General features: G+C 39.2%; 1 protein-coding gene and 2 pseudogenes across 1 annotated transcript in view; 1 reads left to right on the forward strand and 2 right to left on the reverse strand.

The window, feature by feature from the left end:
- LOC105716703 (low-density lipoprotein receptor-related protein 6-like) overlaps nt 1-25,770 on the reverse strand; it is a 134,866-nt gene that overhangs the window by 102,449 nt on the left and 6,647 nt on the right. The window contains exon 3 of the mRNA XM_064376818.1: nt 3,914-4,111. Within this exon, the coding sequence (XP_064232888.1) occupies nt 3,914-4,111 (198 nt within the window). The remainder of the gene's footprint in view (nt 1-3,913; nt 4,112-25,770) is intronic.
- On the reverse strand, nt 626-1,495 carry LOC135275437 (mortality factor 4-like protein 1; annotated as a pseudogene).
- LOC135275311 (ubiquitin-conjugating enzyme E2 variant 1-like) lies at nt 15,586-15,898 on the forward strand (annotated as a pseudogene).

Raw genomic sequence — 25,770 nt, forward strand, 5'->3', positions numbered from 1 at the left:
GTCAAAGGAATAGAACCAGCAGCATTCAAAAGCAGATCTGTCAACTAGGCAATAAAATACTCTACAGCATGTGCCTCTGTTGTCCACTGTTGAATACACTGGCATCAATTTTGAAATGGAAAAAAAAAAAAGACAAGAAAAAAGGAGCCGTTACTCCTTTTCTCTGTTTAAAATCAAACAGAAAAGAAACATCAATTTTCATACAATAACATCTTCAAAGTACATCATTAGAACAAGAGAAAGACTAAGAACAAAAATGTGTTTACAGAGATCCAAACATAAGTGAGTGAGAGCGCCACTCACACAGCTTTCTGATGGTACTCAGGAAGAGACATTCATAATTGCTCAGCACTAAAAAAGGCTGCAGAATTTTTTGCCAGGCACTTTAGGAAACTGAAGATATTCAGTGATAAAACAAGGCTTGGCCAGGGGCGGTTGCTCATGCCTGTAATCTCAGCACTTTGGAAGGCCAAGGTGGGCGCATCACGAGGTCAGGAGTTCGAGACCAGCCTAACCAACATGATGAAACCCCGTCTTTACTAAAAACACAAAAATTAGCCCGGTGTGGTGGCGTGCGCCTGCAATCCCAGCTACTCAGGAGGCTGAGGCAGGAGAATCGCTTGAACCTGGGAGGCAGAGGTTGCAGTGAGCCAAGATCGCGCCACTGTACTCCAGCATTGGCGACAGGGTGAGACTCTGTCTCAAAAAACAAAGACAAAAACAAAAACAAAACAAGGCTATTCTCATCCGGAGGTGTATAGGCCAACATTCCTCCAATTCATACATCAGTAGATGTGGCATCCATACACCTGGGACATGGGTGCATCAGGGTGATCTGCAAGAATTTCAGCATACTGTGGTCTGTCAAATTTGTCAAGTAGCTGGGTGCCCAACATTACATTGAAGTATTCTTGTATCCCTGTCACAACTTCATTAATAGCATACTCGTATTATCTGTGTTTCCAGGAAATTTCTCGTAATTTGCATAATCGTGGAGAATAGAATCCACATTCTTCTTGGCAGAAAGATAAAAGAGCTGTTTTCGTCTGGTAATTTTCAGCTCTTCTGGAATCTTACTTTAGCTTCAACTCTGTTCATGAATGTGTCCTCATTTTCAAGAGTAGGATCTACCCAGGCCCTTTTCTTCCAAGAAGACTGAAGCATCTCACTGTTACTGCCACCATCTCCATTTCCAGGTATTTTATTTTCTGTTTGTTCTTTTTTGTTTTCACTTCAACATTTTTTCTGTTGCAGACCAGATGTCTTATTTCTTGGGGCAGCCCTCTCATCTTCCCCTCTGCATACTACTCCTGATTGGTTTTTCGAAGTTCTCGCTGTTTCTGCAAATTGGCGTCCATATATTTGAGTACTCTACTCTCTGGATCCCATGAATCCCAATTTTTATTCCAACCACTGTAATATATAAAGTGTTTCACTTGTTTGTCCTTTATGGCAACCTTTACACATTTTGCTTCATAAAGAGGCTCATGAAAGCACAGCACTTGTTCACCCTCTTGGAATTTAGGTTTGGGTCCTGCTTCCACGCCATTTATAAGTGATTCGCAGCCTCCTCCTTCTCCAGCTCATTTTATAATAGAGGACTGATCTGTTCTGTGGTCATGTTTTTCTGGGGTGCTTTTATTTATATGGACATTATTTTGTTCCTCCTTCTTTTTTCCTTTATAATAACTTTAAATGGGATTTCACCTTGATACTTTTCTGTTTCTCTTGTCTATGTAAAATTAGTGTTCCTGAACTTTTAAAATAAAGCAGAGTTCAAGGTAGTTTTTCTAATGTCACAAAATTCATGCCTCCTGTTGTTTTCACATAATGTTCAAAAACCTGGTAAGCTTGCTTTCTGAGATCTACTAGCCATTGACCTTCCCATCCTTATCTGAACCTTCTTTCCTTCCCCTCCTGTTCTCTATTCTACTGCCCCTAACCTGCTCAACTTTGATTATTCTGACCTATTCAGTTTTGTTTTAATCAGTGTGGTGCTCTGTCCTGAATGAGCATTCTGGCAGGTTCATTTCAGTAGTTCCATTTTGAGAGTTCATTGGCGCTAGACTGCTCTAGCTTCTTCTGTCTTTACCATAGTCACACTGCATTTGCCTAATATTGGAGTGGGCAACCCTCCCACCCTTCCATTTCAGCTGCTGTTCTTAAAATAACCCACCATCTTGTCCAGCACATAGTTGTGGCTATTTTGGCATTCCTCCGCTTTCAAATCTTAAGAGACGCCCTATTAAGTCTCTCTGCTTACTCTTACATAGACGGTGATAACATTGGCGGTTTGCTCTTATCTAGTTGTACTTTCAAATGTCTAACGCTATAGTCAATTCTATCCATGTTTTTGGATTTGCTACCTAGTTTTAGTTAAAAACAAATATGAAAACAAAAACAAGAAAACTATGACATGGCCACATCCATGTTGCTAGAGTCCCCTCACAGCCAAAGTTGAGGTCAAAAACAACACGTTTTTATATTCATCATATACTTACATTTTGACACTTAAATTTATTTTAAGCCATATTGTTGTACGTCATTTCACTCTTTTTTGAAAGAAGGCAAAAAATACTCCATGATTACAAAAAAGTTGAACTGAACTCTTTAAACTTTTCCTGGTTTTCAATACTTCTAAATGCTCCTTATTCCTGGTTCAGTGAATTGACAAATGTTTACACTTTGAAAAAAATCTTTCAATTACCAAAAACTCTAATCTAGTGGGGTCTCAGATTGAGACCAAAAACCAAAATTGTCATAAAATACAAGAATGAAAATATAAAATGTCTTTAAAAATCTGAACATAATCTGAGAAGAAATTCCATGTTTATGTATTATAGACTTTGTCTTCCTTGAATACTGAAATGTATGGTACTTGCAGTAGGTTTTCTCCTTGTCCAGGGATGAGCAAACTGTAGCCCACAGACTGACTGTGCTTTACAAATAAACTTTTACACCAGGTGCTGTGGCTGACGCCTGTAATTTTAGCACTTTGGGAGGCCGGAGCCAGTGAATCACTTGGAGCTCAGGAGATCAAGATCTGACTGGGCAACATGGTGAGACCCCCATCTTTACAAAAAACATAAAAATTAGCCAGGCATGATGGCATGCACCTATAGTCCCAAGCTACTTGGGAGGATGAGGCAGGAAGATCGCCTGAGCCCAGGAAACAGAGGTTGCAGTGAGCTGAGATCACACTACTATATTCCAGCCTGCGTGACAGAGTGCGACTCTGTCTAAAATAAATAAATACATAATAAATAAAGTTTTGCTGGAACACAGCCATGCCTATTCCCTTATGCATTACTATAGCTGCTTTTAAACGACACTAGAAGAAGTAGCTGAACCAGAGATCATAAGCCTAGAATATTTACTCTCTCAGCCTTTACAGAAAATGTTGGCCAAACCCTGCCCTAATGTAGAGATTTATCAAATAAATTCCATTAGCAGGACTTGGGGGCATTACTTGTAATTTTGAGTGAAACTACTCTTTGTTGTACTGATGGCCAGCACACTGCAGGATGTTTAGCAACCTTGGACCTCCCCTCACCCCCGGAACTAAAATACTAGTCGCACTCCCAGTCCTTGGGTTAGACAAAATTCTCCACACGTTTCCAAACACAAGGAGTAAATATGCTATCCCTGGTAGAGAACCACTGAAGAACTAAGTTAGCTCAGAGTAAGAAAAGAGGAAACAGTTTGTAAATTCTAAATGCTATTAAGATGGATGATAAATGCAATTACTTTTAAAGCACTTTTAAAGAGCTAACTAAAAGACTATTCTTCCCCTTTGGGACTTAATAAAAAATAAACATATTTCTTAATAAAATTAGGTTTTGTACTTTTACTTTATCAAGGCTTCATGGAGTTTTCTTAAAAATTTTTTAAAAATCTTATAAAGCAATCTTACTGATTTGTTCCATCCAGATTTGATTTGTGGATGAAATTAAGTTTTGCATCTGCCCAATAAAGCTTTCGTTCTTCATAATCCACAGTCAGTCCATTTGGCCAGTAAATTTCACTGTTTACTATAACGAAGCGACTTGAACCATCCATTCCAGCACGTTCTATCTTTGGCACTTCTCCCCAGTCTGTCCAGTACATGAACCTAAACATCATAAAAATAATTAAGTCATGACAGAGCAGATAACAATCAAATACTCTGTAATTATTACTATTAAAGAAAGCTCATTTCAGGGACACCAAAACTAAAACTCTTAGAAATTGTATTTTGAAATTTTAATATCTACCATTTGTAACTACCCTGGTAATATCTGATTCAGACAAGTATCATCAAGGATACAAAACTACTGAATCGAAATGTATTGGTGAAAAGGATACTTACACCATTTCAATGTATCTCCCCACAGATTACTTATTAACAACAAAGAAGAAAGTGGTAACTTTAGAGAAAATAAAGCCAGTGGATACCACCTTAACTGAGTCATCTAAATTAACATCACCAATAGGGGAACAAACTGGCATTATATACCTCTTCATATGATACACTTTTATAGAACATAATGTCTTTTATATGATCTCTCTTGTGTATTATCCTGCCCCCCAAAAATGCATACCCCAAATAAAATGATGAGGAAACAGAGTGATTCAAGTTGAGAGACACTATAAAACATTTGACCTTCAACAACATCAATGTCATAAAAGTATAAAAAAAAAAAAAAAGGCTGAGGAACCAATCTAGATTGGAGGAGAGCAAAGAGACATGATAACTACAGTAAGTATATGATCCTGGACTGATGACATGAGAAAAAAATGCTATGAAGACATAATTTGGGAGAAAAGGCAAAACTAATGTAGTGTCAAATTACATAGTTATAGTGTACTAATGTTAAATTTCCTAAATATACTTATTGTGTTGTAGTTAGGATATATATGAGTTTGCTGTACTACTTTTGCTTCTATTTCACAAGTTTGAAGATTTTTCAAAATCAAAAATGAAAAGTCTAATATGTTCTCATTACAGAAAAAGAAATTTTTCCTTAATGTAAAGAAAAACTTTGTTGGGCCGGGCGCAGTGGCTCACGCCTGTAATCCCAGCACTTTGGGAGGCCAAAGCACCTATAATCTCAGCACTTTGGGAGGCCGAGGCAGGTAGATTACCTGAGGTCCAGAATTCAAGACCAGCCTGACCAACATGGTGAAACCCCATCTCTACTAAAAATACAAAAAAAAAAAAAAAAAAAAATTAGCTGGGTGTGGTGGTGGGCACCTGTAACCCAGCTACTCAGGAGGCTGCAGCAGGAGAATCATTTGAACCTGGGAGGCGGTGGTTGGAGTAAGCCAAGATCGCACCGTTGCACTCCAGCCTGGGCAACAAGAGCAAAACTCCATCTCAAAAAAGAAAAACTCTTAATGTATTATACTTCACTTAAAAGCATATTTTCAAAAGTTAATGATGGGCCAGGAGCAGTGGCTCACATCTGTAATCCTAGCACTTTGGGAGGCCAAGGCTGGTGGATCACTTCATGTCAGGAGTTCAAGACCAGCCTGGCCAACACAGTGAAACCCCATATCTACTAAAAATATAAAAATTAGCCAGGCATGGTGGCAGGAGCCTGTAATTCCAGCTACTCAGGAGCCTGAGGCAGGAGAATCGTTTGAATCCAGGAGATGAAGGTTGCAGTGAGCTGAGATTGTGTCACTGCACTCCATCCAGCCTGGGCAACAGGGCATAACTGCCTCAAAAAAAAAAAGGTAATGAGGGTGCTATGAAACAGATCAGGCACTCAATAAATGCTTTGGGTGGGAGGTTGGGGAGGGATAGCATGGGGAGAAATGCCACATACAGGTGAAGGGGAGGAAGGCAGCAAATCACACTGCCACGTGTGCACCTATGCAACAACAATCTTGCATGTTCTTCATATGTACCCCAAAACCTAAAATGCAATAAAAAATAAAAAAATAAATGTGTTGAACCCAACTGAAATTCAGATATAACTTTTATTCAAATAATTGAAACAGTAATACTGAAATGAATCTACTTATGCATATTGATATCTCCACTATTTCATTAGAACTGCTTACTCAAAGAAATGATGAGAGGAGAGTAGTATGTAGGGGAATAAATAATCCTTCTAGATACAAGGTGCTGTGCTAATAGCTTTACATACATTATCTTACTTAAGCCTTAAGCAACCTTACAAAATATCATTTGTTCATCACCACATTTTGATGAGAAAACAGAAATGTAAGCACACCACTCAAAGTCACACTGCTAACAAATGAAGAACAGAAATTCAAACCTACATCTCTTAAATTCTAAAGTCAATGCTTATGTTATAGGTCAGAGTCTTGATTTTTTTTGTAAGGAATAGAAAGCAAAATGCTCCCTAAATTGGGGACAATGGTTGGATACTATCCAGAATGAGGGATATGGACTAGATTAATAGGATAATACTGTAGCCATGAGCTGTATAACAATGTGGTCAACAATAAACCACATAAAAAATGGTGGTGTTATAAAACTACCATACTGTATTGTGACTATACATTTTCTATGTTTAGATACACGAATACCATTGTGTTACAATTGCACCACATTCAGTATAGCAGCACACTGTACAGGTTCATGGCCTAGGAGCAATAACCTATCTTACATAGCCTAGGTGTCTAGTAGGCTGTACCATCTAGGTTTGTGTAATACTTTATGTTCACACAATGATGAAATCACTCGACATTTCTCATGATGTGTCCCTATTGTTAAGCGACACACGATTGTATCTAGAAAGGCAGACCAGACCATATTTTCATTTTTATTCTGAGAACAACATAAAGGCACTTCAAGACTTTTAAAATTGGAGGTGATGAGCAGGTATGGTGACTCATGCCTGTTAATCCTAGCACATTGGGAGGCTGAGGCAGGATTGCCTTAGTCCAGGAGATCAAGAACAGCCTGGGCAACACAGCAAGACACTGTCTCTATTTTTTAAAATAAAAAATAATAATAATAAAATAAAATTGAAGGTGAAATGACTGACTTTGAGTTTTTAGGAGGGAGGAAAAAATGGCTGCAGTGAGGGAAAAAACTAGAGGAAAACTTAAAAGAATCCTGAGAGTCCAGGTCTTCCAAATAGGTTCTGTGAGTTCAGCAAATTCTCTCTGGTAAAAGCAATGAAAAAAGGACAAGACTGTCAAAACTAACCACCAAAGCCTCCAAAAACTGATTAAAGGACATATAACAAAGTGAGAAGCATTTATTGAAGAAAAGTCTACTGAATATCAATAAGAAAGAACTATGGTATTTCAGCTAGGTGCTATTCCTATTTCCATCTATACTGCCAGGTTTATGGCATAAATGTTCTACTGTATATAAACATGGCAGGCCACAAGGAGTGGTAGCTATCTTTTCCTGCAAGAGGTGACTGGCCTTATTTGGAACTAAGCATAGAAAAATCTATACCCAGGAATGTTGTTGAAAACAAGAGTGTTTTCAGTGGCAGGCATCAGGAGGATCATTATCTAAGTGACACTGATGGGGGCAAGCAACCAAATGGCAAACTAGCCAGAAATCTAACAGGAAGATCCTAGGAAAGAGACTGCCAAGAAGAGCCTTAAGTGGATATTGATCCTTGGCAGTCAGGAAGGCTGTATGTATGTGCAAGGCTACACCAAAAAGAACATTTGCAAGCTGGTTTCTGGCTGAATATGGGTCAAATTTGAAACTGCCTAAAATTTTAAGACATTCTCCAAACCATAAACAGATCCTCAGGAAAATGGAGGAACACTAATTTGCTGGTGTTTAGGAACAACCTTTAAGTAATCATTAGCTGACCACTATAATAACAGTGACACAGAGGTAATTCCTCGAAAGCCAGGCATAATAAATATTTTAAAAGCAAAACAGACAACAGAAGTAATTCAGGAAAGTCATTAAACAAACACACACAACAATGGCAACAAGCCCAGGGAAGGGTCAGAATCCAGAATCCATATTCACTATAATATATCCATACAATGGAATACTATTCAGCAATATAAAAGAACTAACTACTTATCAATGGCAAGGATGACTTTTTAAAATTATGTTGAACAAAAGAAGCCACACATAAAAGAGTACCTACTACATGATCCCATTATATGAAGCTGTAGATGTAAACTCAAAACAACTAATCTATAGTAATAAAAACCAGATTCGCAGTTACTGGGGAGGAGTAAGGGATTGACTGTAAAGGGGCTAAAGCAACCTTCTAGAGTGGAGTGACGAACGTTTGTCTTAGGTATGTTTATCAAAACCCATTAAACAGTCAACAAAAAAATATGAATTTTTTGCATGTAAATTCTAACTCACTAAAGTTCCTTAAAACATGAATAAGAAACAAAGACTATTTTAAAAAGTTAATTCAAAGGTAACTTTTCTTGGAAACCTTTCCCAGCTTATTTAGGCAAAGTTATTCCCTCCTATGAGCTCTTGGCATGTTTTGTTATACTATAGTACTTATCAGAGTTTGTAGATAAATTACAAAGAACTCAAATGTAAAGACTAGGTGTTACTACTGCATCACAATTACTGACACACTGCACGTATTTTTTTTTTTAAATCAAGATGAATAGAGACTTTGTGTTTTCCATTTTCAATTTCTCCTCTCTCTCACTCCCAACTCAATGCACACTGAAATGGGTAAAGGAAGACACATGAAATGCTCCAAGAAGAGAAAGAAGTACAAAAAGTTAATAACCTAAGCATAGGGACAGCCAGAAACAGTGAAATAGTTTTGTGTGCCTGTCTATTATAACACATGAAATAGATTTCTCCTCAGGATATCTTTAATACACAAATCAAATGAGATTTCCATCTTGATTGAGTAATACAGTTAAAAAGTCCGCAACACAGTTCGTTAGCCACCTACCATCTTCTATTAATACATAAAATAAAAACTACCAGTGTCTTCAAGCAAACAAGTGTAAGAGAAATAAGAAGTTACTGTCACTGCAATATCTCTAACCTATACTCTGCACTGTGTGTGCAACATGCATATACTAGAGAGTACGTGATACAAAGTTGGAAATGTTGCCACTGATGGCTGGGCTGACCAGAAGCAATCTGCACACTATCAAGATGGAAAATGCAGTAAGAACTATTGTCTTTTTCGTACAATATAATTTAGGTAGGTTTTCTAACTGTCACTAAACTAAGTGTCTAGCTTATGGTGAAATAAAATGTTACAAATGAGTGAGTCAGTCTAACAAGATTTTAGAAATGAGTAAAAGTATTTGCATATCTCTATGTCAAAGCTAATGGATAATCCCTTCATTGTTCAACCCTAAAAAATAAATCAAGTCATGTTATTTCAAGGATAAGACTCAGATAAAGATTCCAACTACAGTAAGTAAAACTAAGGCATTTGTCGGATGAGAACTTGATGAAAAGTTAGCATTTTTAAATAAAGATTACAGCTATGTCTTCATTTTTGCAAATATTTAAAATACAAAGGAATAAATTTCATCTATAAATACTAAACAGTTTCATTATGTGATTAACTTTTAAGTTAAAAAGGTCATTACAAATGTAACTGAGAAAGCAATTAGGACACAGGAAATTTAAAAAAGAAGTATTTTTTAAGTTACCAAAATATTGTTCAATTTTCTTACGGTTTTGAGCACCTGTTAGGAGCTAAGCACCATGCTTGATATAGGGAATATGGAAATAAGCAAGGCCAAACTATTGCCCTTATGAAATCTGCAATGTAGACAAGGAGTGGCAAGTATATCAAGAAAAGTATAAACAGGAGGCTCTGAGAGTATAGAGAAGCAACACCCAATCAAGTCAATGGATGTAAGAGTCATCAATAAAACATACCAGAGAAAGTAACTATTTTATTTAGGCAGTTGTCAAAATAGGAAATAGTGTTCCAGGAAGAGGACATGGCATATGAAGTCATGATATATTCAATAAACAGCAAGAAGATCAAGAGAGCTGCAGCATATTGTGATGTACATTGGCAATGAAAGAAATACCTGTTTATTATTTCGCTATACTAAGAAACTTGGACTCCAGTGACAATAACATTGAGGGACTGGCTAGAAGAAGAAGAAACTAGAAAAAAGTAGGCAGAAAACTGAAATATTCCAAATAAGAACTAATGAAGGCAACAAAAGTTGAGGGCTGGATCAACATGAAAGAAGAACGAGAAAGGATGGACAAGGATGGCTCCCAAGATTTGCAAATGTGAATGGGTGTGTACCGGTGTCATTCAACATAATAAGGAATTAGACAGATACGGTTTGGGAAGGCAAGATGATGAGGTCAAACATGGATGAACTGAAGCATCCTCACCTCATTGTTTTTCCTTCTGTATCCAGACCACCAGTAAATAGAACAGAAAAATCAGTGTAAAAATAAACGAAAGTTGGTTACAAAAGGTAAAGTAAAAAGGATATTAATAAAGAAGTTGGTCTATAGCAACAGGGCAAAATAAATCACAGTTAGGAGTTGCATATGAAACCAAGTTAATCCAGAAGTGTTGAGCCATGCTAATTCTTTTTTTTTTTTTTTTTTTTTTTTTGAGACGGAGTTTCGCTCTCGTTACCCAGGCTGGAGTGCAATGGCGCGATCTCGGCTCACCGCAACCTCCGCCTCCTGGGTTCAGGCAATTCTCCTGCCTCAGCTTCCTGAGTAGCTGGGATTACAGGCATGCGCCACCATGCCCAGCTAATTTTTTGTATTTTTAGTAGAGACGGGGTTTCACCATGTTGACCAGGATGGTCTCGATCTCTTGACCTCGTGATCCACCCGCCTCGGCCTCCCAAAGTGCTGGGATTACAGGCTTGAGCCACCGCGCCCGGCCTCGAGCCATGCTAATTCTAAAAACATTCATATGACAGATGTAACCAACTCTGAAAGGACCTATAAAAAGCCACAGGTCCTCAAAAATATTTTGTTGCCATGAAATTTATTTTGGGGGAAACTTTGAAAATCACATAAATTATTAAACAAATTGAAAATGCAGCCAGTGAAAACAGTTGTGATTTTAATGTGAGAAAGAAAAGTGCCGTGTAAAATTCACACCCTTCCTGTTCCTGACACCTAAACTTGATTCCTGACCGCCTGTTTCTGTCTTACTCTGATTAGTAGATTAGGCTTTAAGTGAGGAGGAGGTTGAAAAATTTATGGATTTCTGTTTCCTGATAGAAGTAAAAAGAAAAAAAGAATTGTGAAGAAATCACATATACTTCTGCGCTTCCCCCTACTTGATCATATGTTGGCATCATATTTTAAAAATAAGTAGAAACTAATAAAAGAGGATAGTGAATGCATTCATGTTAGCAGGTTGGTTTTTTTAGTTGTTTTTACAGAGAATGTACAGTAACCAGATAAAAGAGTCTGGGCCAGGCGCAGTGGCTCACGCCTGTAATCCCAGCACTTTGGGAGGCCGAGGCGGGCGGATCACTAGGTCAGGAGTTCGAGACCACACTGGCCAATATGGTGAAACCCCATCTCTACTAAAAATACAAAAATTAGCTGGGTGTGGTGGCACACACCTGTAGTCTCAGTTACCCGGGAAGCTGAGGCAGGAGAATCACTTGAACCCAGGAGCAGAGGTTGCAATGAGCCAAGACTGAGTCACTGCACTCCGGCCTGGGTGACAGAACAAGACTCCATCGCAAAAAAGAAACAAAAAAAAGGAAACGACCCAAAACTAAATATAAACAATCTTACAGAAATAACATTTAACTTTGAGAAAGTTGAGGCTGTTGGGAGTAGGGTAGTATAAATTCCATGTTTTTTGTTTTTATTAAGTATCTGTTCCAAGCTTCTGACATTTACTTTCCTAGTATCAAGCAGCAATGAAAAATCTGGAGTACCACTGTCCCATAGAACTTTCTGTAATGGTGGAGATCCACCAGTCACATGCAGCTGAGGAGCGCATAAAATGTGGCTAATGTGACTAATAAATTTTTAATTTTATTTAATCATTTTTTTTTTTTAGATGGAGTTTCGCTCTTGTTGCCCAGGCTGGAGTGCAATGGCGCAATCTCGGCTCACTGCAGCCTCCGCTTCCTGGGATCAAGTGATTCCCCTGCCTCAGCTTCCCGAGTAGCTGGGATTACAGGTGGCTACCACTACATCTGGCTTATTTTTTGTATTTTTACTAGAGGCGGGGTTTTGCCATGTTGGTCAGCCTGGTCTAGAACTCCTGGCCTCAGGTGATGCGCCCATCTCAGCCTCCCAAAGTGCTGGGATTACAGGCATGAGCCACCACCCCCACCCCCAATTTTATATAATCTTAATTCATTCCCATTTAAATAGACAAGTGTGGCTACTGGTAGTATTGGATAGCACACATCTAGAGGCTAGAACGCGAACATAAATCAGGCAGCAAAAGTAAGACCAAGCCAGGCATGGTGGCTCATGCCTGTAATGCCAACACTTTGGGAGGCTGAGCAGGAGGACTGTTTGAGCCAGGAGACCAGCCTAGGCAACACATGGAGACCTCATTGCTACAAAAAAATTAATTAAAAAAAATTAGCCAGGCATAATGGCCACGCCTGTAGTCCCAGGTACTCAGGAGACTAAAATGGGAGGATCATTTGAGCCCAGGAGTTTAAGGATACAGTGAGCTATGATAACACCACTGCGCCCCAGCCTGGGTGACGGAGGGAGACCCTGTCTCAAAAAAAAAAAACAAAGAGTGAGTTATGATGCAATAATCTACAGGATCTTCTTTCATAATTACTTACTAAAGGTCTAAAACTGTGTCATCTGAAGCCGAGCCCAAGTACCATTTAGAAGTAACCATTCCCCGTTTTTCAAGAAATTACTCCAATGTCAAAAAAGTATAAGAAAAAAGTGATGTTTACGTTATAGATTGTGAAACAGAGTTACAAATTATACTATTTTCTTCTATAAGTACCACATAAACTTCTCTAAGCTTAAATCCAACCTTCTTGGTCAAAAACAAATTGGCAGACAGCTTTTTTCTTTTGAGACTGAATTTTGCTTTTTTTTTTTTTTTGAGACGGAGTCTTGCTCTGTCGCCAGGCTGGAGCACAGTGGCACAGTCTTGATTCACTGCAACCTCCACCTTCTGGGTTCAAGCAATTCTTCCACCTCAGCCACCCGGGTAGCTGGGACTACAGGTGCATGCCAAACACCCGGCTAATTTTTGTATTTTTAGTAGAGACGGAGTTTCACCATGTTGGCCAGGATGGGAATTTTGCTCGTTTCCCAGACTGGAGTGCGGTGGCATGATCTCGGCTCACAGCAACCTCCGCCTCCCAGGTTCAAGCAATTCTCCTGCCTCAAACTCCCAAGTAGCTGGGACTACAGGCGCCCGCTGCCACGCCAGGCTAATTTTTTGTATTTTAGTAGAGACAGGTTTCACCGTGTTGCCCAGGCTGGTCACAAACTCCTGAGCTCAGGTCATCTACCTGCCTCAGCCTCTCAAAGTGCTGGGATTACAGGCATGAGCCACCGTACCCAGCTGGCAGACAGCTTTTTTAAAAGGTGACTAACCAGTCTTTCTGTTTATTCTCTGTATCTGCTGCAGCTATTAGCAAATTCATAAATTTCCCTAACGGAGTCATTTTTAATTCATTTCAGACCTTCACACATCACATTGATTTATCAGTCCCCACAGAGCCCACTATACTGAGTCTCATACTATGGGCCAAATGTAGACATCATTAAAAAAAGGTCCCTACTAGTGAAGGATACAATGCTAAGTGCTGCATAAGGCTAAGGAATACCCACAAAAAACACTTAAAATTTAAAATCCAAGAGTGATAATAATCTAATATTTATTGGGCACCTTCTTTATGGCACTATCCTTGGAAAACTGTAACAAAGCTATAGGACATTAGGTGGCAGCCAAATGTATTTCATGGCTTTCAAGTTAAACTTTAACACTTCTACATGTACTGACTATTTTTGGTCTACAAAATCCAAAGATGCTTTCTAGTCATTTAAGGCCTCAAAAGCATTCTGAGTCTCCTCTCCCTCCCAAAAACCAGTAAAGGGGCAAATTAATCTTTAAATTAGCAGTACTAGTTACAATTGAGGATTTGTAAAGGACTGTACATAAATCTGTTGTACATAAACCACACTACTGAAAGGAAATCCCAGGGTTCATCCTGTCCAACCAACCCTTCCAATGCTTGAATACTTTCTATTACTATATTGTCACCAGTTTCTGTTCAGTAATATACTAAATAGGATGTCCCGTAGGTATAATTTGATTTGTAACATTGTTTTTATCTACCAAAGAGATACACCGGTTCCACACACTTGCTCCCTGGAACATACCAGTATCTTCCATTTCAGAGAGCTTACTTTCTGACTGCCTAGTACTCAGATAACTCAAATAATCACCATCACTTCTCTTTAAGGGAACACTCACAGTGCTCAGGAATCTTTGTTATCCTTTATTAAACTCCTGGGAAATTTTCTCTAGCAGCCTTTCTAAACTTTTTCTACTTTTAAAGACTAATTTCCAGCCGGGCGTGGTGGCTCACACCTGTAATCCCAGCACTTTGGGAGGCTGAGGCAGGCAGATCACCTTACATTGGGAGTTCAAGACCAGCCTAACCAACATGGAGAAACCTTGTCTCTACTAAAATTACAAAATTAGCTGGGCATGGTGGTGCATGCCTGTAATCCCAGCTAGTCGGGAGACTGGGGCAAGAGAATCTCTTGAACCCAGGAGGCAGAGGCTGCTGTGAGCCAAGATCACGCCATTGCCCTCCAGTGTGGGCCACAAGAGGGAAAACTCCATCTCAAAAACAAAAACAAAACAAAAAGACTAATATCCATGCCCTGAACCCTTCATTCTCAGACCATCTCAAAACAATCTCAGTGAAGCAGGAAACAAGATGAATGTCATACATCCCCAACATCTTAATTTATACCTCTCAAAATTTTCTCATCACCCATATTCTCTTATCTTGTCCTCAGTCTCAAATGACAAGATGACTTTTCTCCTGAGGCTAAAGCAGTACTTTTGGTTCAGACTCCTTACCTCCTCTCTACAACTTAGCTCTATCAATTGTTCTGTATTTCTTGTTATTTTCAATGGTTTATGCCAGGTTCCTTGCTATCAAAAACTTTTGTTTTAATAACCCTAACCTTGCTACCAACAGAATAATTATGTTTCTACTAACTGCAAAATCTTGTAACACTGGTATATATATTTCATGCTACCATTCATTAGCTATTGCTCTTTCATCTTCCTACCCATCACTCAACTGCAAGTGCTTTCTCTAAATCTTTATAACCAAACCAATGGCCTTTTCTCAGTCCTTATTCTTGACATCCCTAGAGTATTCAACGTTGTTGACTACATCCCTACCTATATAGAATGTTCTCCTCAAACAATACTACCTATTATTCTTGTTTGTCTTGTTTCAAACCTCCCACTTCCTATATATAGGTATCCCCAGACTCTGTTGTTCCTGAATTAGAGTATAGAACATTTAAGTTCACAAGCGACAGCGAAGTAAGGTGGCAGCCACCATGGGCTGGGAGAAAAAGTCCCTAGCAATTTCCCACTGCTGGAAGAACTTGAAGAAGGCCAGAAAGACGTAGGAGACAGCACAGTTAGCTGAGGTCTAGACGATGATGAAGACATGACACTTACAAGATGGACAGGGATGGTAACTGGGCCTCCAAGAACAATCTATGAAAACTGAACATACAGCCTTAAAATAGAATGTGGACCTAAATACCCAGAAGCGTCCCCCTTTGTAAGATTTGCAACAAATATTAATGACTGGAGTTAATAGTTCTAATGGAGTGGTGGACCCAAGAGCCGTCCAGTGCTAGCAAAATGGCAGAATTCATAGCATAAAAGTTGTCCTGCAAGAGTTTCAGCGCCTAATAGTGTCTAAAGAAAATAAGAAACTCCCTCAGCCGCCTGAAGGGCGGTGTTACACCAATTAGTCGAAAGAAAAACCACAGGCCCTTCCCCTTTTCCCCCAATTCAATTTAAGCAGTCTTCATGTTCCACGGTAGTAAATTTTCTATATACATTTTGTAGACCTCAACTACTGGAAAGGAGGCTCCCAGTCAAAGGATATTTATCTTAAGATACTGTAAATGATACAAATTTTTTGCCCATCTGAAATATATAAGTTGTGCTATAGTCTTACCGACTACAGGCTTTGCCATCATGGAAGTAATTCAGTTTGGTATCTTCAAAAATAGCAAAATTTAACTAAAGACAATTTAGAACTTCAATGTCCTCTTAAGAAACTTGAGATCTCCCCAAGGTGGCTCACCTAAGCCTCTCCCCTCCCATCATTCCCCACTCTTCCTTTTTTACCAACTTAAACCTTCCCTTCAGCTCCCTTGAATCCTTTGATCTGTCCCCCTTCAAGACATGCTACCTCCTCAACCATCTATCCACCCCATCACACCTTTCCCTTCCTCAATTCCCTATAGTCACTCAAGCTTTAGGCTCCCCATTCTCCATTGGGAACTCACAAACTAGAAAGAGGCCGGATCTCTTAGGCACCCAGACAAACTTTGGAGACACCCATTAAGTAGGACACTCAGTCTCTCTTTAGTCCCTCATTCAAAATTTAGTCCACAATCTCCATAAGGTTACACATAAAAGCAAAGGAAATCTTAAAGGTCTCCTTCACAAATATTGGTGAGAAACTTCAAGCCTCAGGTTGATTGGGCAGGTAACTTCAATTTACCCCATTTCCTAAAAATCACAATCTGATAAAAATGTAAAGGTGAGGGAGGACAAAAGCTAGCTCTTTTCCATAAACTACCAATGAGTTCAAACTTTCAAAGTGAGGTATGAGCTATTTATGTCTGTCTACATATGTATATATGTGTGTGTAATATTTTCCCACCTACAAATGGTATTACCAATCAGATTATAAAACCCCTTAAAGGAGCTCTGTTATAATTGAAGATAAATAAGTGCTTACAAAAATTAAATATTCCTAGGATTTCCAGAAATTAAGAAAATTAAACTCCTTATACTTTCAAAAGTATTTTTATAGAAACTAACCCAAATAATTTTAGAATCTACGTTAATGTGAGTTTAGGTAAATCTCTGGGAAATGAAACTAGATGACTATTGTTGGTTTAATAAAAACAGTTATGTCTTCTGAGTTATTGGCAGTAAGTATTAAACAAGCATACATTCTTACTCTTGCATATGTTCTTGCTAAACTTTTACAGGTTCACTGATCGAATACACAAGCATTACATCTGCGTTTGCATTCAGATGAAGTGAATAATTAAATTTTATTTCAACAGTAGTTATGTTTTGTAATAAGCCAACTTGAAAAGTTTCTAAAATCTTTGGTAACTTAAAACCTTAGACTAAGTCAATTCATGGATATCCACTAAATACCTAGATCATCTCTACACAAAATAGAACACCGAAGCATAATTTCAAGTTTATAGAGTTTTTTGCCTCTTATTTTTACACTAGTGAGACGCTATATCTAAGAGTCTATTAATAAACAGCCCAGGCGCGGTGGCTCACACCTGTAATTCTAGCACTTTGGGAGGCCAAGGTGGGCATACCACTTGAGCCTAGAAGTTTAAGACCAGCGTAGGCAACATGGTGAAACGCCATCTCTACTAAAAATACAAAAATTAGTTGGGCATGGTGGTATGTCCCTATAGTACCAGCTACTCGGCAGTGTGAGGCAGAAGGATGGCTTGAGACCAGGAAGTCGAGGCTGTAGTGAGTTGTGATAATGCCACTGCACTCCAGCCTCGGCAGTGATGAAAAGGACTTTTTTGTTTCTGAGACGGACTCTTGCTCTGTCACCCAGGCTGGAGTGCAGTGGTGCAATCTCTACTCACTGCAACCTCCGCGTTCTAGGTTCAAGCAATTCTCCTGCCTCAGCCTCCTGAGTAGCTAGGACTACAGGCATGTGCCACCATGCCCAGCTAATTTTTGTATTTTTAGTAGAGACAGGGTTTCAGCATGTTGGCCAGGATAGTCTCAATCTCCTGACCTCGTGATCTGCCTGCCTCGGCCTCCCAAAGTGCTGGAATTGCAGACAGGAGTCACTGCACCTGGCTGAAAAGGAAATCCTATCTGTCATCGTCAAAACCGGCTAAGTTTTTTTTTTTTTTTTTGAGACAGAGTCTAGCTCTGTCACCCAGGCTGGAGTGCAGTGGTGCAATCTCAGCTCACCACAAGCTCTGTCTCCTGGGTTCAAGTGATTCTCCTGCCTCAGCCCCCCAAGTAGCTGGGACTACAGATACCCACCACAACGCAGGGCTAATTTTTATATTTTTAGTAGATGCAAGGCTTCACCATGTTGGCCAGGCTGGTCTCGAACTCCTAACCTCAAATGATCCACCCACCTCAGCCTCCCAACATGCTGGGATAACAGGCATGAACCACTGCACCTGGCCTGATTTTTTTTCTTCTTCTTTTTTGGAGACGGAGTTTCGCTTTGTCACCCAGGCTGTTGTGCACTGGCACGATCTCAGCTTAATACAACCTCCACCTCCCAAGTTCAAGTGATTCTCCTGCCTCAGCCTCCTGAGTAGCTGGTTTTACAGGCTCCCACCACCACGCCCAGCTAAGTTTTTTGTATTTTTAGTAGAGACAGTGTTTTGCCATGTTGGCCAGGCTGGTGGTCTCAAACTGCTGACCTCAAGTGATTCACCCTCCTCAGCCTCCCAAAGTGCAGAGATTACAGGCATGAGCCACTGTGCCTAGCCAAAGCCAGCTAAGATTTGATGGGTTTATTTGTAAGATTTTTTAAAGTGCTTATCAAATATTATAGCTATGTATAGCTAGATTTTAGTTTTCTCTGTTAAAATGACCGTTTTTCTTCAGTTATTAGTCTGCTTTTAATAAACAGGTTATTGGCCAGGCACGGTGGCTCACACCTGTAATCCCAGCACTTTGGGAGTCCAAGGTGGGCAGATCATGAAGTCAAGAGATCAAGATCATCCTGGCCAACAAGGTGAAACCCTGTCTCTACTAAAAGTACAAAAAAATTAGCCAGGCATGGTGGCAGGCACCTGTAATCCCAGCTGCTCAGGAGGCTGAGGCAGGAGAATCGCTTCAACCTGGGAGGCAGAGGTTGAAGTGAGCCAAGATTACACCATTGCACTCCAACCTGGGCAATAGAACGAGACACTGTCTCAAAAAAATAAAAATAAAGAGGTGATTAAAGGTTTTCCTTTGCCTTCTGAATAATCTCCCTAGAAGGCAAAGACTCTGTGTCTTACCAGAATTTCCTGTGCTTGATGCTGACTTTATCATGTCCTTAATTACTTAAAACTGTAATCACACTCTTGAAAGGGTTAAGGTTCTTTACCATCACATTACTTCCTATGCATACTTTTTTCAATTTTTTTTTAAGAGACGGGGTCTCACTCTGTTGTCCAGGCAGGAGTGCAGTGGCACAATCATAGCTCATTGCAGCCTCAAACTCCGGGGCTCAAACAATCCTCCTGCCTCAGCCTCCTGAGTAGCTAGGACTAAAGGCATGTAATCCTACTCCCAGCTAATTTTTTAATTTTTGTAGAAATAGGATCCCATCATGTTGCCCAGACTGGTCTCAAACTCCTGGCCTCAAGCAATCCTCCCATCTTGGCCTCCCAAAGCACTGGGATTACAGGCATGGGCCACTGCACTGAACTAAAATCTTTTTTTTTTTTTTGTCACTTTTAGTTCAATATGTAGCCAAGTATTTTTTTCCATAGTGGTCCATGATCCCATTTAATCAAATGTTCAAACCTCCTAAATGATGCCTTTTGCACCAACAACTGTCTTTTAGATTTCCTAGAAAAATCACAATTTCCTTTACCTTGTAAAAGAGAGATGTCAAAAATAATAGTTTATTTGATCAAATGTTATGGATCATATGGAAAGCACTGTCAAAGCAAAAGAGGTTTACCCTCCCTAAGTTAAATTTGTATAGGTAAAATATTATTAATATGAATATTCTGAAGTTCTATGAAGGTATAAAGCTCCTAGAAATTCATCAATGCTCTCACTGTCCATGTCTATTAATCAGAGTTCTGGTGCTGCTTTGCCTGGTATTAGACAACAGTATTATGTCATCAGTCATAATTTCAGGGATTTTTTTTTTTTTAACGTTAACTCGGTCATAATTTGACTTACTTAATTTGAATACAAGCCAGGTGCAGTGGCTCACGTCTGTAATCCCAGCACTGGGAGGCTGAGGTGGGCAGATCACAAGGTCAGGAGATTGAGACCATCCTGGTCAACATGGTGAAATCTGTCTCTACTAAAAATGCAAAAATTAGTTGGGTGTTGTGGCAGAAGCCCATAATCCCAGCTATTTGGGAGGCCAGAGAATCGCTTGAACCCGGGAGGCAGAGGTTGCAGTGAGCCAAGTTTGTGCCACTGCACACCAGCCTGGCGACAGAGCGAGACTCCATCTCAAAAAATAAATAAATAAATAACTGAATATAGTATATTCTAGGTAGACTAATGGTTCTCAGTTAAGAATTCACATCACTTATGGAATGATATTATATAGAACTTAAGGACCTTCTCCAGATTGCTAAGTCTTTTTCCTTGATAATCTTGATACATTCTTGATATACTCTATATATGCCTGAAATATTCATGGGACATTATGTGTTAGGATTATATGTCTTCAGATTTTTTTCCTCTGCAATGAATATATTCATCTATATTCATAAATGACACGTACTAGCCACTCTTCTTTAAAATAAGGTTAATTGGCTGGATGCAGTGGCACACACCTGTAACCCCAGCACTTTGGGAGGTCAAGGCAGGCAGATGACCTGAGGTGAGGAGTTTGAGGCTAGCCTGGCCAACATGGCGAAACCCTGTCTCTACTGAAATTACAAAAATTAGCAGGGCATGGCACGTGCCTGCAATCCCAGCTACCTGGGAGGCTGAGGTAGAAGAATCACTGGAACCCAGGAGACAGAGGTTGCAGTGCCAATAAACTCCAGTCTAGGTGACACAGCGAGCCTCTGTCTCAAAAAAAATAATAAGAAGAAAATAAAATAAGGTTAATTATTATGCTTATACATATGCTTTTGTCTAACACTTTTTTGGATTGATTTTATTTTGGCTTGCGTGCCACAAAAATCAACCTTCCTTGTCAATTTCATTATTTTTTATAACAAATTTTCATAAGATCTTTCACTTTTAAGATTATCAGTAATAGGTTAATCATCACCGTTTCAAGTCTTTTGTCATCTACAGATAGTTTTCTGCTTTACTCTGATGCATCCCTGAAAGCACTTGCAAATCAGCTATAGGCCAGAGTGCACTTGTCTTCAATAAAAAGGACTACAGGCAAGGCATGGTGGCTCAAGCCTGTAATCCCAATACTTTGGCAAGCTGAGGTGGGCATATCACTCAAGCCCAGGAGTTTGAGACCAGACTGGACAACTTGGCAAAACCCCTTCTCTACAAAAAAAATACAAAATTAGTCAGGCGTGGTAGCGCGCACCTGCGGTCGTAGCTACTAGGGAGGCTGAGATGGAATAATGGCTTGAGCCCAGAAGGTCAAGACTGCAGAGAGTCAAGATTGTGCCACTGCACTCCAGCCTGGTGACAGAGTGAGATTCTGTCTCAAATAATAATAAGAAGAAGAATAAGAAAGAAAGAAAAGAAAAAAGAAAAATGACTATGCCAGGTAGCCTCAACACAGGCTTCTGATGGCATCGCTCGAATAACCCTGAGACCACACCAGTGGACTGAGTCAGGATTTCCAAACAACTAGTAGAGAAATAGATGGGTTCATGAGACTGCTAACACAGAACCAGCAAAACAAGAATTAATTACATAGGACTAAATAAACTGATGAAGGATGATTATGGGTTTCATTTAAAATATTGCTGATGCTTTCGTGTCCTATTTTCTGAATATAAAGACCCCTTTCTCATTTTTCTGAAGCTATCTATAACTTGCAACAATGTAAGCAGACTATGCTTTTGTAAACCAAAATAAACACTTATTTTTTTTCTCCCCTGCTTACTCTCCAGAATTCAAAAACTCTTGAGTATTTTTATTTTCATGGCAATACAGTTATTTGCAAAGGTTCAATGAGTTGGCCTCCTAGCTAGAAACATTACTTAGGCAATCAAGGCTTTGACTGGAATGCCACATTTATGTTCATTTAATCAGATATGACCAGACATTTTTAAGTAACACAGTTGACTTTATAAACCAATGCTTACAGTCCTCTTAGGAAAACTGGCCTGGTAACTGGCTTACAGCGTTCCTACCCTGGCAAGTGAATTACGCAAGTTCACTTCCTGGGAGGCTCAAAAGTCCTAGAATCTTTTGGGAACTTCAAGACTGGAATTCACCCAAATTTATAGGTATTGCAAGTGAAACCTGATGGTCAGTTCTTGACTTACCTTAAGAGACAATTTAAACTCCAATCAGGTTCCTCAAAAAAACTTCCAGCAAGGCAATATTAAAAGACTTATTATATGATAAAGTACTATTATTGCTATGCCTATGTAAATATAAATAATCAGGCCAAATCTAATGAGATGAACTTCTCCATGACGCTTATTCCATTGTCAACAGTAACTGATTTTGTTTTAACCAACAGAAGGACTGACCAGTGCTCATCACAACTGCCCATTACTTACTCATTGACTTGGCTTGAATAAACTTTAGTCAGGATTCGCTTCTCCCCACAAATCCCTAAACTTTGGTTTGCCCTCAGCTTATGAAAGTAGATGCACAACTTCTTCCATCATTCTGACCATCAGCTGACTGCAGGAAAAAAAATGCTTTCCAGTTAAATAGTCCTGATCATGCAATCTGCTTTCCCCTACCTATTTGGCCCCACTCCCACAAAGTTCCCGGAAGCCCTGCTTACTTCTCCTATTAACAAAAGAAAAGCCTTTTTTGGTTTGATTTTGAAATGTGTTGCAGATCCTGGGGTAAGCACGTCCTTCTATTGCAAAAATTCTCATGCCCATAATCCAAGGCGGGCAGATCACTTGAGGTCAGGAGTTCAAGACGAACATGACCAACACGGCCTAAACCCTGTCTCTACTAAAAATACAAAAATTAGCCAGCATGGTAGCACATACCTGTAGTCCAAGCTACTCAGGAGGATGAGGCATGAGAATCATTTGAACCCAGGAGGTGGAGGTTGCAGTGAGCAGAGACTGTGCCACTGCACTCTTGCATGGATGATGAAGCAAGACTATTTCAAAAAAAAAAAAAAAAGGTATTTTTTAATATATATTTCAGAAACTTCAAAAGCTGAGATTTCAGAAATAATTTCTCAAGGTAAAGACTCCAATAATCAAACCCACACTCATTTAAAATGATTTAATATATCCATACAATGGAATATTATTCAGCCATTAAGAGGAATGAGTACTGACACATGCAACAACATGAACAAACCTTGAAAGTGTGCTAAGTGAAAGACGCTAGACACGAAAGGCCACATATTTTATTCCATTTATATGAAATACCCAGAGTATATACTCAGGTAAATCCATAGAGACAGAAAGTAAATTCATGGTTACCGGAGGATGAGAGAAGGGAGAAATAGGAAGTGTATGGGTTTTGAGGGAGCTAGGGGGAGGGGCGGGTAATAATCGTTCTGGAATGAGATAGTGGTGATGTTGTACAACCCTGTGAGTATACCAAAAACCACTGAATTAGACACTGCAAAATGGAGATTTTTTTACTGTATGTGAATTATATCTCCAAAAAACTTTGTTTAAAAAAACATTTGATAGAAGGGGCTTAATGAAAAAAAAAAGAAAAGAAAGAAAAAAGTACTTGAGGCTAGGCATGGTGGTTAATGCCTGTAATCCCAGCACTTTGGGAAACCAAGGTGGGAGGATCACTTGAGCCCAGGAATTCGAGACCAGTCTGAGCAACATAGTGAGACCCTCTCTACAAAAAAAAATTAAAAATGAGCCAAGTGTGGTCGCACGTGCCTATAGTCCCAGCTACTCAGGAAGCTGAGACAGAAGGATCACCTGAGCCCAGAAGGTCAAGGCTGCAGTGAGCTGTGATAGCATCACACCACACTCCAGCCTAGTTAACACAGTAAGACCCTGTCTCAAAAAAAAAAACTAACTATATTAATTATTAATGCAATAGCTATATCATAAAATCAGAAAAATTACATAATCCACACTTCGAATTCAATCTCAGATATGAACATGCTGGTTTTTTTAGTAGTCTACTTAACATATCTAATCCATGCTGAGAAATCTTTATTTATTTATTTATTGCAGTGGCACAATCATGGCTCACTGAAGCCTTGAATTCCTAGGCTCAAATGATCCTCCTGCCTCAGCCTCCGAAGCAGCTGGAACTACAGGCATGTGCCACTGTGACCAGCTAATTTTTAAATTTTTTTTACAGAGATGAAGGTCTTGCTATGTTGCCCAGGCTGGACTTGAACTCCTGACTTCAAGTGATCCTCTCCCCTTGGCCTCCCAAACTGATGGGATTACAGATGCGAGCCATCATGACCCAACCTAAGAAATCTTTGTAATAGTTACAAATTCATAATTTAACTATATCTAATGAATGACTGAGACAAAACACAAAATGACATTACAAATAAACGTCATAAAAATTCACATCTTTTTGTATTACTTTAAATGTAAAATTTACAGTGCTCAATATGTGTAAACCTCTGGTATGTGGTGGCATATGAAAGGGAAAAACATCTATTATTGAGAAACTTTTCATCAAAGAGCTATTTCTGCATTAGCATAAATCTAGGTTTACATTTAGACAAAGACATTTGTCTTTATTTGTATTATAAAGACAAGATAATGTGTAGCTAAGAATTCATGGTAATAAAGTTCACTTGTCACCTCTCAGACTTGCAAAATATAGTATCTTTAAACTGGATGTATGAATAATATGAATATATAGTACTTAAATTATACCTACCAATAAAGCTAGTCAATAATGAGGAAGACTCCTATCCCTGTAATCCTTTACTTGTAGTTTGGGTCTAGTAGTGATAAAACAATGACTAAAACCATTAGAGAAAACGGCTTCCTGATCACACATACATAATTTGATAAAGGTGGGTTTTCAATATTTGGGTGACTATTTTCCAGGGGAAAAAATGAAGGCCATGTGCAGCAGCTCATGCCTATAATCTCAGCACTTTGGGAGGCCAAAGCAGGTGGATCACCTAAGGTCAGGAGTTCAAGACCAGCCTGGCCAACATGGTGAAATCTCATCTCTACTAAAAATACAAAACTTAGCTGCGCGTGGTAGCAGGTGCCTATAATCCCAGCTACTGGAGAGGCTGAGGCAGGAGAATCGCTTGAACCCAGGAAGCAGAGGTTGCAGTAAACCAAGATCATGCCACTGCACTCCAGCCTGGGTGACAGAGCAAGACTCCATCTCAAAAAAAAAAAAAGAAGACTACTGCTGGTCATGTTATTTTTATTGAGAATCTCATCAATAACTTTAGGCCTGCTGTTAATTAATAACTTAATTAATTTAGGGTTTTTTTGCCTAAAAATATAATTTCATTTTGCATCTCCAGTCTCCTCCTGAAATTAGTTCCAAAATATTTAAGCACTTATACATGGCCCTTCCAAGTAAATCACAGAAACTAAAACAAGTTGTGTTACCACTAAAAGGATCACAGCATCAAGGTAACAATAATTTTCACCAAAGAATCCAAGCACATTTTAATATCTTCTAGCCTCACATCCGAACAGCTTGAACCTTTTGTGAGAATACTCACTCCCATAAATAACACAAAGAGCTTGAGAAACAAAAGGATAGGTTAATAATACCAAATAACCCTGTTTCCTTGTATTTATGTACTGACAAATCGTTTTCGCTT

Source organism: Aotus nancymaae, unplaced genomic scaffold (genome assembly GCF_030222135.1).
Source record: "Aotus nancymaae isolate 86718 unplaced genomic scaffold, 86718_ANA_hifiasm-v0.15.2.pri h1tg000016l, whole genome shotgun sequence".
In the NCBI taxonomy this organism is placed as follows: Eukaryota; Metazoa; Chordata; class Mammalia; order Primates; family Aotidae; genus Aotus; species Aotus nancymaae.